General features: G+C 41.5%; 1 protein-coding gene across 3 annotated transcripts in view; it reads left to right on the top strand.

Moving 5' to 3' along the window:
* BLMH (bleomycin hydrolase) overlaps positions 1-10091 on the top strand; it is a 120079-nt gene extending 109988 nt beyond the window's left edge. For all 3 annotated transcript variants that reach the window (XM_073565431.1, XM_073565434.1, XM_073565433.1), the window contains exon 12: positions 9215-10091. In XM_073565431.1, coding sequence (XP_073421532.1) covers positions 9215-9363 — 149 coding nt within the window. In that variant the 3' untranslated portion in view covers positions 9364-10091. The remainder of the gene's footprint in view (positions 1-9214) is intronic.
* Positions 10092-15081: the final 4990 nt, after the last annotated feature.

Raw genomic sequence — 15081 nt, 5'->3', positions numbered from 1 at the left:
GCAGCGCTGGTGGATGGGATGGAGGGATCATATGTGAGGGCAGGCTGTGAAGGTGCAGATGGGCGAGGGCAGTCGAAGTGTCCCTCGGTGGCGGTCTCTTGAAGGATCGCCCCAGAAGGGTCCGACTGTGCAGGCTCCCGAGTGCTGCTCACGGTGCTGATGAATAAAGAGAGAAAAATCAAAATTAATATATTGCTATTGCATGTCCCTGGCTAAAATAAAAAAAATTTGTTAAGACATGTTACCTTTTTTTGTATATGCGGTTTTTAATATTTACAGTGGGGGAAAAAAAGTATTTAGTCAGTCAGCAATAGTGCAAGTTCCACCACTTAAAAAGATGAGAGGCGTCTGTAATTTACATCATAGGTAGACCTCAACTATGGGAGACAAACTGAGAAAAAAAAATCCAGAAAATCACATTGTCGGTTTTTTTTTCATTTTATTTGCATATTATGGTGGAAAATAAGTATTTGGTCAGAAACAAAATTTCATCTCAATACTTTGTGATATATCCTTTGTTGGCAATGACAGAGGTCAAACGTTTTCTGTAAGTCTTCACAAGGTTGCCACACACTGTTGTTGGTATGTTGGCCCATTCCTCTATGCAGCTCTCCTCTAGAGCAGTGATGTTTTTGGCTTTTCGCTTGGCAACACGGACTTTCAACTCCCTCCAAAGGTTTTCTATAGGGTTGAGATCTGGAGACTGGCTAGGCCACTCCAGGACCTTGACATGCTTCTTACGAAGCCACTCCTTCGTTGTCCTGGCGGTGTGCTTTGGATCATTGTCATGTTGAAAGACCCAGCCACGTTTCATCTTCAATGCCCTTGCTGATGGAAGGAGGTTTGCACTCAAAATCTCACTATACATGGCCCCATTCATTCTTTCATGTACCCGGATCAGTCGTCCTGGCCCCTTTGCAGAGAAACAGCCCCAAAGCATGATGTTTCCACCACCATGCTTTACAGTAGGTATGGTGTTTGATGGATGCAACTCAGTATTCTTTTTCCTCCAAACACGACAAGTTGTGTTTCTACCAAACAGTTCCAGTTTGGTTTCATCAGACCATAGGACATTCTCCCAAAACTCCTCTGGATCATCCAAATGCTCTCTAGCAAACTTCAGACGGGCCCGGACATGTACAGGCTTAAGCAGTGGGACACGTCTGGCACTGCAGGATCTGAGTCCATGGTGGCGTAGTGTGTTACTTATGGTAGGCCTTGTTACATTGGTCCCAACTCTCTGCAGTTCATTCACTAGGTCCCCCCGCGTGGTTCTGGGATTTTTGCTCACCGTTCTTGTGATCATTCTGACCCCACGGGGTGGGATTTTGCGTGGAGCACCAAATCGAGGGAGATTATCAGTGGTCTTGTATGTCTTCCATTTTCTAATTATTGCTCCCACAGTTGATTTCTTCACTCCAAGCTGGTTGGCTATTGCAGATTCAGTCTTCCCAGCCTGGTGCAGGGCTACAATTTTGTTTCTGGTGTCCTTTGACAGCTCTTTGGTCTTCACCATAGTGGAGTTTGGAGTCAGACTGTTTGAGGGTGTGCACAGGTGTCTTTGTATACTGATAACAAGTTTAAACAGGTGCCATTACTACAGGTAATGAGTGGAGGAAAGAGGAGACTCTTAAAGAAGAAGTTACAGGTCTGTGAGAGCCAGAAATCTTGATTGCTTGTTTCTGACTAAATACTTATTTTCCACCATAATATGCAAATAAAATGAAAAAAAAAACGACAATGTGATTTTCTGGATTTTTTTTTCTCAGTTTGTCTCCCATAGTTGAGGTCTACCTATGATGTAAATTACAGACGCCTCTCATCTTTTTAAGTGGTGGAACTTGCACTATTGCTGACTGACTAAATACTTTTTTTCCCCCACTGTACCTTCTGGACACCATGGTTGTCCGGAGGAACGACAGGGCGTGCGCATACTTGTACTTGCTCCTGCATCCTCCAGAGCCACTCGGGGCCCGCATTTCTTTCTTGAACTCCTTCTTGAAGCGATCCCTGATAGACCGCCACCGCTTCACAATTCTCTCCCCTTGAAAAGATAAAGCACAAATTGGTTACTATACAACATCAGGGTTTCCCACATTCCACTCCTCAAGTCCCCCACGGGTCATGTTTACAGGATTTCCATAGTGTTGCACAGGTGATATAATCACAGGTACCTTGATGATACTTCCACCATCTTCGCAGTACAAATGAAATCCTGAAAACAGAACCCAAATAGGGTCCACGAGGACTGAAGTTTGGGAAACACTGGTTTATATGCAGCCACATTACTGAAATGTGTACACTTACGGTTTAGAATATTGGCCCGAGCATCGAGGTCCTCCCAGTTGGGCACAGATTTCCTCCCACATCTTCCGTGTCACTATGAGATCGGCATGGCGGCGGTCCCCCATGTTCCACTGCGGCTCCCTTTCTCGGACCAGATCAATGAGGAGGTCAATGTCCAGCCCCCAATCCTCACCGTCCGAGTCAGGAGCACGCTGTGAATCCTGTTAAAGGAAAAAAAAAATGTTAGCCTCAAAACTACACACAAAAAACCATCAAAAAGCATTCTACTAAAAAGACAAAATAAAAAATTTTTTAAAAATAAGTACCAAAAAAGGGTGTAAAAATGTAAAAATAAAAATTTGAAAAAAGCCAAAAAAATTGAAAAAAAATGTAGATAAAAGTTAAAAAAAAAAAAAAAAAAAAAAAGGGAAATGATAAGGCGAAAATTATATTTTTGAAAAAATTAAATTAAAGGTGAAGAAAAAGGGTATTTACACGATGACGACCGCTGTGTTGCACATGCCGACTGCCCTGGGAGGCACTTTGAGGACCTCTTGAATGGCCAAAAGATTCCGAAGACTATAATAAAAAACATAAAACAAAAAAAATTTGTGCTTGGATGTAGGCATATGTGCTGTGTGCAGTGTGATATCTGCAATCATCTATTTTTATTTGTTGTCTGCAGTGTGATGTCTGTACTAAATAGTTTTATATGTGTTGTGTGTACTGTGATGTTGTGTTTCTGTGATGTATGCAAGAAACTTACGAATTGCGAGCCCACTCCAGGTATCTCTCCACCCCTTCTTTCTTCTTCTGGGAGCACCTCTTCAGCCACCTCTTCATCTTCAAAATCCTTTAAAGAAAAAAAAAATAAAAAGACTAAAAAATATATTAATCTATATATATATATATATATATATAATATATAAATACACACACACACACAGTGGGGAAAAAAAGTATTTAGTCAGTCAGCAATAGTGCAAGTTCCACCACTTAAAAAGATGAGAGGCGTCTGTAATTTACATCATAGGTAGACCTCAACTATGGGAGACAAACTGAGAAAAAAAAATCCAGAAAATCACATTGTCGGTTTTTTTTTCATTTTATTTGCATATTATGGTGGAAAATAGGTATTTGGTCAGAAACAAGCAATCAAGATTTCTGGCTCTCACAGACCTGTAACTTCTTCTTTAAGAGTCTCCTCTTTCCTCCACTCATTACCTGTAGTAATGGCACCTGTTTAAACTTGTTATCAGTATAAAAAGACACCTGTGCACACCCTCAAACAGTCTGACTCCAAACTCCACTATGGTGAAGACCAAAGAGCTGTCAAAGGACACCAGAAACAAAATTGTAGCCCTGCACCAGGCTGGGAAGACTGAATCTGCAATAGCCAACCAGCTTGGAGTGAAGAAATCAACTGTGGGAGCAATAATTAGAAAATGGAAGACATACAAGACCTCTGATAATCTCCCTCGATCTGGTGCTCCACGCAAAATCCCACCCCGTGGGGTCAGAATGATCACAAGAACGGTGAGCAAAAATCCCAGAACCACGCGGGGGACCTAGTGAATGAACTGCAGAGAGCTGGGACCAATGTAACAAGGCCTACCATAAGTAACACACTACGCCACCATGGACTCAGATCCTGCAGTGCCAGACGTGTCCCACTGCTTAAGCCTGTACATGTCCGGGCCCGTCTGAAGTTTGCTAGAGAGCATTTGGATGATCCAGAGGAGTTTTGGGAGAATGTCCTATGGTCTGATGAAACCAAACTGGAACTGTTTGGTAGAAACACAACTTGTCGTGTTTGGAGGAAAAAGAATACTGAGTTGCATCCATCAAACACCATACTGCAAAGGGGCCAGGACGACTGATCCGGGTACATGAAAGAATGAATGGGGCCATGTATCGTGAGATTTTGAGTGCAAACCTCCTTCCATCAGCAAGGGCATTGAAGATGAAACGTGGCTGGGTCTTTCAACATGACAATGATCCAAAGCACACCGCCAGGGCAACGAAGGAGTGGCTTCGCAAGAAGCATGTCAAGGTCCTGGAGTGGCCTAGCCAGTCTCCTGATCTCAACCCTATAGAAAACCTTTGGAGGGAGTTGAAAGTCCGTGTTGCCAAGCGAAAAGCCAAAAACATCACTGCTCTAGAGGAGAGCTGCATGGAGGAATGGGCCAACATACCAACAACAGTGTGTGGCAACCTTGTGAAGACTTACAGAAAACGTTTGACCTCTGTCATTGCCAACAAAGGATATATCACAAAGTATTGAGATGAAATTTTGTTTCTGACCAAATACTTATTTTCCACCACAATATGCAAATAAAATGAAAAAAAAACAGACAATGTGATTTTCTGGATTTTTTTTTCTCAGTTTGTCTCCCATAGTTGAGGTCTACCTATGATGTAAATTACAGACGCCTCTCATCTTTTTAAGTGGTGGAACTTGCACTATTGCTGACTGACTAAATACTTTTTTTCCCCACTGTGTGTGTGTGTGTGTGTGTGTGTGTGTGTGTGTGTGTGTGTGTGTGTATATATATATATATATATATATATATATATATTCATCTTATATTCAGGTCTGTCTGTCTGTCACAAAAATCACACGTAGGTGTTTGGTAGGGTTCCGCTAGGGTGCGACAAATCGGTGACAGACGCAGTCCGGAGTTCTAAAGACGCACGCCACCACTAACGTCGGTTGATCAGCGGCGCTAGAAAAACATACAATAACAAACCAAAAAAGGAATATACTCACCATCCAATGGCCCACAGACTCTGTCCTTACTCTCACCACGCGCCCGGCATCTTCCGGTCACAGTATATGCTTTGCTCAAAACTCTGATGTCACTCTCGCCCAACGTCATGAGCAGTCTTTGGCACAAAGCATTACTGAAAACAGAAGATGCAAGGAGTGTGTAGAGAAGAGAGAGAGTCCGGAGGCCATCAGATAGTGGGTATATAATTTTTTACAAATGTTTATATCCTGTCTTTTACTATTGAAGCTGCATAGGCAGCATCAATAGTAAAAAGTTGATGACAATTGTAAGGCCAGCATCTACTTTACAAAAAAATATAAAAAAAATTAAAACATTTTTTACCTGTAAGCGCTGTCGATGCGAGGGAGGGATCCCAGAAGAAGACATTTCCACTACTGCTGGTGGCGTGTGATGATGGTGGCCAGCGTCTGATGCTGGTGACATCTGCTGCTGTGCGGCGTCTGGTGCTGGGAGCGTCTCCTGCTGCTGGCGTCGTTGGCTGATACTGGGTGCCGTGTTCTTCAGCTGCGCGGCATACACTTGAGCTGCGCGGCGTCTGCTGCTGGCTGCATGCACTTCAGCTGCGCGGCATCTGCTGCTGCTGGCGGCGTTAGATCCTGGCCGCCGTGTACAACTGCTGCTGGCAGCATCTGCTGCTGCTTGCAGCCTCCGCTGCTGGCTGCGTGATGCCTTGATGGCCTTTGGGATGCTTTATCCTTGGCAGGCTCCATGGTAATGGCTGAGGGTGAGGGCCCCACTGGCATGGTTTATATGTTTCCTGGGGGTTGGCCAACTTCTGAGCATGCTCAGACGCAAAAATCGGATCCGGCCACAGGATCCTTCTTTTGCCGGATCCGGTGCATTGCGGCGTCCATTGACTTCAATTGTAGCAAAAAAGAGGAATCGCCGGATCCGGCGTTTCCGGCTTTCTTGCCGGAGACAAAAAACGTTACTGTTGCCGTTTTTTCCAGACGCCGGAATGCAAAGTTTTGCCGGATCCGGCAAAAACCGGACGAAACGCAAGACCATGAGGCAAGATCCGGCGCTAATACAATTCAATGGGTAAAAACGGGATCCGGCTTTAGATTTAGCCGGATCCGTTTTTTAAAAAAGAGCCGGATCGCGCCTTACAGCAAAAAACTGATGTGTGAAAGTAGCCTAACATGATGCCAGCAGGTTGGAGTTCATTTTCATGGTGACCAGATTGAAGAGAACCTGTCAGCACGATTTATAAATATGGAAGTAGCGGTATGGCTGTACAACTGCTTGCCCCTAATAAATATGGTGGCTTATTTGTAGAATTTCGATGTGCTGGTCATGAAAAATCAAGCATAGAAGCCATATGCAAATCAAACTAAGGTGCATTGAAGGAGGGCCCAGAAGTAGGCCAAGTGAATGAACATGCATTCAGAGCACTTACAGCCCAATTTGCATATGGCTTCTACCCTAGATTTCGCATGATTGGCAAATCAGATGAGTATAAGGAAAGGATCATTTTTATTGTGTGACCGGCATCTATAAAACCATGCCACAACTTTCATATGTAAAAATTTACTGATCTGTTTCCCTTATTGGAACTGTTGAAATAATCTTTTTCTAATCAAATACATTTTTATTGATTTGTAATAATGAAAAATGTCAAATCAAGCGCTTCAGAAGGTTTTACACCCTGTTTCAGCTGTATAGGCCTTACTGTTATCAACTTTTTTGATTGATTACAAAAGCAAAAATTGAAATCTTTTCAGAGCGCTACTAGAGACTGAAAGTTTCTGCGCCTAACAACTCCTGATATGTTGGCTTCACCACACACTAAAGGCCCTTTTACATTTAGCGATGCACCAGCGATCCAACCAGCGATCCGACCTGGTCAGGATCGCTGTTGCATCGCTAAATGATCGCTAGTGAGCTTTCATACAGAAAGATCTCACAGCGATGCAGCAGCGACGCAGCGCACGATACTTACCATTCACACACAGCGATCCTGCGTCCTCCCGCCCGCCTCCACGCGTCGCTGGACGTCACAGCAGGAAGTCTCAGCAGGAAGCTGACGACGAGAAATGGAGCCGGACATTCTCGCGCGATCAGCGATAGACAGCGGGGGAGCCGGTCGCTGGTAAGTATCACACATAGCGATATCGCTAGCAATATCGCTATAACGTCACAAAACCAGTGACGTTTTAGCGATATTGCTAGCGATATCGCTTAGTGTAAAACCCCCTTAACAGTTAAACCAAATAGTTCCATGAAAGCAGTAATTCTACTAATATATAATATCATCTGTCCTTGTATAAAGAAGGGCAACATGGGGATCTTTCTGGGGGATATCCAATAGGCAAATGAGAGATAGCAGAGTTTATGCAGAGAACATTTGACAATTCCACAAATCCCTGTATTGTATTCCGCTTTCATAAAGTTGTCGTGAAATAACATTTCTGTTGTATAAAATGGTGGCCCCCATTATTGATTGTTGTGCTGTACCCAGGACCCCTCCATTGATCGTTCAGTACAGACACTGTTGGACTTTTCTGAATTAGATTGGGTTTCCGCACTCACCGAATAAGGGTCATTAATTATATCTTTCTGTAAATTAATTTTCCAGATATGTACAATGCTACAACTCTATGCATGCCCTTGTTGGAATGAGATGGGAAATTTAGGGCTAACGGTGTAAAGGCCACTGGTGCAAGTGGTCAGTTAGAAAAAAGTGACCGCAAAATTGGTTAAGCATTGACTAATCTGCCGCAGTTGTAATCTTTAATCCTTTAACAATCCCTGGAAGGCTCTCACATTCCAAACATTTTGTTTTCCATATAATTGCAGGAATTTGGGTGGGATCTTGAAAGGAAGTGTATTATACAGATTCAGCTAAGCTCAATGACTTGTATTCTAATCAGAGCAATGTATTCCCTATGAATGTGGCAGACCTTGAAGAACTTATTTTACTTCGTAGCTACAGAAAACTGCCGTCACATTTCTCTGATACTGCATGACTTGTAAGCGCAAAAGTGTTTAGATCTCAAGAAACCTATGTGATTGAATAAGGAATTATCTGCTATAATTTACAGTCTCCAGATCAAGGTCCCAGCACCACCACAGATGGGTTCAAGGCTTAACCATAAACAATCAAAAGTACTTACTGTATGTATGTGTGTTGTATAATTACAGTATATTCCTGATATATAATTATGTATATCTCACATATACAGTATAGACCAAAAGTTTTGACAAACCTCTCATTCAAAGAGCTTTCTTTATTTTCATGACTATGAAAATTGTAGATTCACTCTGAAGGCATCAAAACTATGAATTAACACATATGGAATTATATAATTAACAAAAAAGTGTGAAACTGAAAATGTCTTATATAAAAATAAAGAAAACTCTTTGAGAAGGTGTGTCCAAACTTTTGGTCTGTACTGTACGCACACAAACATACTGTATATATGGTATATATAATATTTAAAGGGGTTCTCATAATCAGATATAGGTAAAATTGCAAAGAGCTTGTTAAAACAAAAAATTACTACTCCTTTCCGAAGTTATTGTTTCTCTCCAGGTTATTGATGGTGGCTAGTTCCCTAGGCCAAGAGCGTGCATTTGCATTCTCTTTGCTATGGAGCTTGCAAGCACTGCTCAGAAGTTTCCCAGCTTCAGTTTTCCCTGTGCTCCATCCATTGCTGCATCCACCCCATGTGAAATATTTCCTTTGCAAACCAATTGGGTATTTCTTCAGTCTTCTATGGGGACGTGAAATTTCACCTTTTCCTCCGAGATGCTGCCAATCACTGCATTCGCAGCGTCTGAGACTGTGATTGGCAGCATCTAGGAGAGAGGGGTCAAGTACACGCACCATAAGAGACTGAAGAAACACCCAGTTGGACGGCATAGCAAAGATCTCACCTACTGCCTCCTGAAAAAAACAGATGTGAATATCGCCGCTATGGAGTGATGCAGTTCAAGTTGGAAAAGAGATTAAAAATAAATCTGTGGGGCTCAGGGATTTTAACAAGGCATTTACCTAAATTTTTTGAGCAAATTACAGGTCTTCTAAGTAAAATTCCAAAATGTGTATAAAATGTTAGCAAAAAAGAAGTTACAGATGAGTCTTGAGCAACGTATAACTTGTTAATAATTAAGATACTTCTGCTCTTGCCTAGGTTACCTCATCATGACTGATGAATGGTTCTCGGAGTATGTCTACGAAGTTGTTGTGGACAAGAAACATGTACCTGAGGAAGTCTTGGAGGTGCTGAAGCAGGACCCAGTGGTGCTTCCAGCCTGGGACCCTATGGGCGCTTTGGCATAGAGAAGAAGGGATTCCAACTGTCCCTATTGTCCGCCTTTCACCATTAAGACAAAATTATCCTCTGTTTAGCACTGGATCACCACATTCAACCAAACATTGCATGATTAGCCAAGAACAACAATAGAAAAGGCATCAAAGGCTACGGATCTGCTGTACCTCAATCATACCCACCGCTCAGGAAGAACACCTCTTTTTAGCGCATTCATTGCTATAGCCATTTCTCCTTTTAGTTTTCTATTCTTGCAGCAAATCCAAAAGATTCTTACAACTGAAATCTTCTATAATTGTTGGTGACAAATACTGTGGACATCAGAAATGCTGAAAATGAATATTTTATCTTTTTTCCTTCTAAAACAGTTATACAACAGTATAGGGTGGCAGTCTGGCCAGGTACACAAACGTGTAGAAGACAACTAGAGCTCCGTGACTAGTGGAAATCGTGTAGATAAATCAGCAGGTATCAATCACAAATGGATTATAAATCAATCACAAATTAATACATGTGGCCCATGGAAAGCCTTTTATACATATGTTTGTGCCATGGATTCATCCAGTTGTGTGGATTCAGGTTTATGATTCAGCAATGACTTTCTGGTCCTTGCTCATGTTGTCAAATGTCGTGTGTCATCATTTTTCTTATGTTTTAGTCAAGATTTTTTATTTTAGACCTGCCGCATTCAGCATCAAGCGGTTTCTCTGTATGAAATAAAATCAGTTTTACAACTTTAGTGCAGGGTTGAGCAGATTCATTAAATATAACATCTAGTCTGGGAAATAGAAAACTGTTGTGGTTTTTAGAACCTAAATCTGTTACCCAGAGCTGGAAGCAGTAACAAAGAACGTGCCTCATCCTGGAGGACTCAGACCATCCATACATTGTCCACAGCTAGTCAATGAAAGGTTAATCTTTCCATTAAAGTGTATAACATAGGCATCACTGATGTACAGGCAGACAAGCAGGAGCTCTAAAGCATTTGTGGCTTTTTAAGATTTTTTTCTTTTTTTTTTTTTTTTTTTTCTTTTTTAAATCTATTTCTCTGATTTTAGATGGTGCTTTTTTAATAAAAACCATGAAACCCAGACCAGCCATTTTTTTTTGTTGATTTTAATAAATTTGTATAATGACTTAGTTCTGCTACTAGTCCTGTCTTAATAATGCATCACGTCAAGATATCTTGTTCTGGAGGTATAGGTGGTGCTACTGTCACTCCTTCTGCAGAGCACCAACTGAAGAAGACGTCCAGCCAGGTAGCCCTTCTTAAAAACAGGTATGCAAATTATTTCTCCTCTAGGGAAAAGAAAAGGTAGACACCTCTAGCACGCCCCAACTTTCCTCCTCCTTAACGGGTGCTAATTTACGTAATCTGTGATAATCTGTTTTTATCTTAGCACTTTAGATTACACAGTGGAATTCAGTATCTAGAATCATTTGAAACAAGAATATTTGAAGAATGAACTCCATAAATAAGTGCAAAAGTCTCCCTCTGCCTATACACATTAGACTACTTTTGTCTGAATCCACTGATAATGACTGGTTCAGGTGCCAACAGACCTACCTAATATATTAGGAGCCCAGGACAATCAATTGTCAAAGGGTTTGTCTAAGCTTGAGATGAAAGTCGTTGGTAATTACAGTATGTGCTGTGCGCATGCTGCCAGGATCCTCCGGTATTGGTGGTAGGATCAAGGGGTTAAGAGAACACAAGTATTGTCATAATAAAAGAACTTATGAGAGGACAAGCGCGTATAGTCAGAATGTGAGCGGAAGGACGCCGATCACATACATTCAATCACGTGACTACTCACACCCGCAATACCTGTGAATCCTGACAGCGTGCACACCACACGCCACCAGGATTCAGAAGTCTGCAGTCGCGTTACGTGACTGCAGACTTTCATTCTACAATGGGACAACCTCCTTAAGGATCTGACATTCGAGATTTCAGACAATCCTTTTGTTCTTTTTGAGAACAGGCAATGCCAGACATGTCTGGTAAGGACTCTCTCATGGAGGACACGAGCACTTGGCCAAACATGCTTTTCTGTGTAAGGGAGAGTCTGCTAAGATGGCTGCTGGCCAAATGATTAGCTGAACCACTGTTTAGCTGACATCGATCTAAGGGTACGAGGGCTTTAGAATTGCTTAAAATGTGCACTCCTGTGTCTTGTCCAAATATAAGCAAACTCCTATACTGACTGCAACAGAATGGAAAGGACATAAGTCAAATTTCTCAAAAGTGAGAAATGTATAGTTTGATATTCTCCAGCAAAATATATCTTGCCTTTACTACTCGATGACTAGACTGCTGACTACCTCTGCAGTGTAGCGGGGAGGCTGGTCTCCAAGGCAAGGAGCGCAGCATTTACAAGCTCTTTGCTATACAGCTTGCAAGTGCAGCACTGAGGCTAGCTAAAAGCAGGTGGATCTCAATTCCCTTCCATGTTCGGCAAACGTGCTTCTTGGCTAGAACGTCGTATATTCACAGATGTTTCCTACGGGTTAACAGAGTCATTGTTTAGTTTTCACAAACCATTTAGTAATGTGTCCATCATCTTATAATGGGGCCTCACTTTCCAACTCCAGATCATTGCTATGCAATCTGAGACTCGACATCTGCTGCTTGATATCAGACACCATAATAATGTATCATACGCACAAAACCATATGTTCCTCTAATTAAAAGCAAGTCTGGTCTTAACTCGTTGGACTATTTAACAGATGCAGAATTACCATCTCATAATCAAAATGGAAGTTATTAGAAATATAAATGACAATTTTCACTTTTCGAAGATGATTACAATATAGTTTACATGGAGAAGTGCAGCACGTTTCACCATTTACACTTTCAATATCGAAGCTAATAAAGTGTCCACCACGTAGCGTGACCTAGATGTGGCATTAGACCAAATGGATGCTGCACCGACAGACCCAGCCCTGACATGTACACAAGAAAACAGCCCTTGATGTGGTTTGTACTGTTTAATAGTGGAGGCCACAGAAACACAACTGTTCTGGTCAGTTTATGGATCTTCTTGTACAAACGAACAGCATCATATATGGTTTGATGTGGAAGTGACGCAAGGCAAGTTCTGTGGCGGCCAATGCCATAGATAACCACATTTTGTCTCCCTTTATCATTGGAGACATCGAGGAGAGGATTATTTGTGGTGTATTACAATTGACTCCCGGATTTGATTGCAGTCAGACGTTTGGATCCATTGTAAGGATCATGTCAGATTAAACATTGAATGAAATGAAGCTAATCCCCCAAAAATGCCTGAACTGAAACAAAGAATTGAATTTCATATCAAGACCATGAGGTTCTTTAGATGGTGATCCTCAACATTATAAGACGGGCACATCTTTCTATAGCTGCCGACGAAAACAACTTTGAGCATCACCTGAATTGGTTTAATGGAGTTTATCACCCCCAAAATGCCTTTTACACTAACTACGATGATACAGGAGTCTTCACCCCTCTAAAGATCATAGAAACAAATTAGATTTCATTACTGTCATATCCCTATATTGCTGTTAGTTGGGCTCAGTATTAGCAGAACTATGGGGTCCTCAGTTAGTTGCACCAAAATACTTACACTATTAGTAGCGTGGATTCATGGGACCCCAGTTTCCATATAGACAAATAAATGTAAAGTAAAGAAATTGTCCACTACTTGGACAGCTTTTTGTCATACCCCTCGCTTGGCCCCCATAAAACAATAAAGCTTATGCTCACCTCCTGTATCGGCACTGTTCCCGCGGTGTCGGCACCCACTCTCCGGGGGCTCCTATGCGATTGTGACACTGGAGCCTAATCAGTGTCACTGTCCCCACCTCCTGTCGAGTTGAGCATGAAGAGGAAGTCCAGACTGCAACTGACCTCAAACTTCCTCATGCACGGGAGCCCCGGGAGAGCAAGTGCCGACACCGTGGGAACGGTGCTGGCACGGAAGGTGAGTATAAGTTTATTATTTTATGGGGGTCAAACATTTTGATCAAGAAGGAGTTGTCCAAAGTAGAATTTTGGCTTTGTTTAGGAACTTAAGGTACAACATCTTAGCTAAACAATAATATATAACATTTTGAGAAATCAACAAAATTTAAACATCAACTTATGTATTATGAAAAAAAACATCAAGTAATTTAATCTTATTATTTGGCACAAGAATCACATTTCTTATATATCATGTAGCTAGGAGGCTAGTGAAACGGACGGTTATCCACCTTCTATACTTGCAGAAATATGATGAAAACAAGTTTGTTTGGGGTCCAATGGACCCAACGGGAGAAATTAAAGCTTAATATTATTTACATGTAAAATATACTCATCCTAAATCCAGCCTTATCAAATAATGCCAATCGACCAACAAGGCTAAAACAGGTCACAAAGTACTTATATGTAAAGCATTGTACACTATTGTACAGAGTTTTTTTTATTGTTCATGGGCTTAATTTATGCAACTTTTTAAATAGTTGTCAGGAAAAAAATTCTACCATTTTGCTGCTGCAAAAAAAACGTTACAAATCTGTCAGGTCAGCTCACTTTGCTCTTCATGTTCCTTCTATCAATGTTAAAGAGGGACGGGGGGGTAAGACTGTTCACAGATATAATCATAATTTGGAGAGGGGAGAAAGCTTGTATGGTCTCAGGGAGGTCAGCGAAAACAGGCTATAGAAAAGGAGGGAAGCAGATAAAGAGGAAACAGGAATTTTATATTAAACCTTTTCCCGTGATCTTTAGGGTGTGATGCGTTATACACATTCCTTGGGACACTTAGTTATTTAAAGTATTAAACTAATGTTGTACTTTGCTGTCTAATCTATACAATATATCCATATCAGGAAATCTTAAAATGAATGTTGGAATGAAAATTGGAAACTGAAGCTATATATTAAAAGGTCACCAAAGGTGTCCATAACCATTAAGGCTAAATTTCAACTTTTCCCACTATATTGCATGATGGTATCAGGACTCTTTGTTACATGATATAGGTTAAGTATCACAAAAGGAGCAAAGCAGCATTTACTAATATCAAATAAATAAATATGTGCTTTACATCCATTCTGTGTTGTGATGGTCAGAGAGCAAAGCTACAGGGAATTAACACGTCTCATTAATTAAATATGCTCTTTAGGGTGACTCTGCCTATAGTTTACATATACAGCTCTGGCAAAAATTAAGAGACCACTGCACAGTTTTATAAAAATCAGCTTCTCTACATGTCTGACAGCCATTCCATTCTAGTGTCGGTTGAATTCCAACCAGAGTGCACCTCATTCTACTTAATGTGCTTCTGATTAGGTGATCACCTGAACCAAATCTTATTTAATGAAAGTGTAAAAAAAAACCCCGCTGTGGTGTTCACAATCCTCTTGAAATAGGACAATCTGGATGGCAAAACAAGTGCTAGTAATATCCCAAAAGTAATAGGAATGAAAATATAACTTAACCATGCCAAAGGAGTTGAAAAGTCTTGAGTGAGGTAAAGAAGGGCTTATTTCTGGCTTTACTATCAGAAGGACACAGTGAGCATCATGTTGCCTCCATCCTTAGGGTGTGTGCACACGCTGCGGTTTCTGCTGCGGTTCCGCAGCGGATTTGGCCGCTGCAGATCTGCAGCAGTTTTTGCTGCGGTGTACAGTACCATTATTCCCTATGGGAATTAAAAACCGCAGTGCAGACGGTGCAGATTTTTCCGCGCGGTTTTCCTGCGGTT

The sequence above is a fragment of the Dendrobates tinctorius genome, unplaced genomic scaffold (assembly GCF_039654945.1).
Source record: "Dendrobates tinctorius isolate UK_male_01 unplaced genomic scaffold, ASM3965494v1 ptg000016l, whole genome shotgun sequence".
Lineage (NCBI taxonomy): Eukaryota > Metazoa > Chordata > Amphibia > Anura > Dendrobatidae > Dendrobates > Dendrobates tinctorius.
The sequence above is the reverse complement of the archived record's forward strand: the minus strand, read 5'-3'. Positions and strand labels throughout refer to the sequence as shown.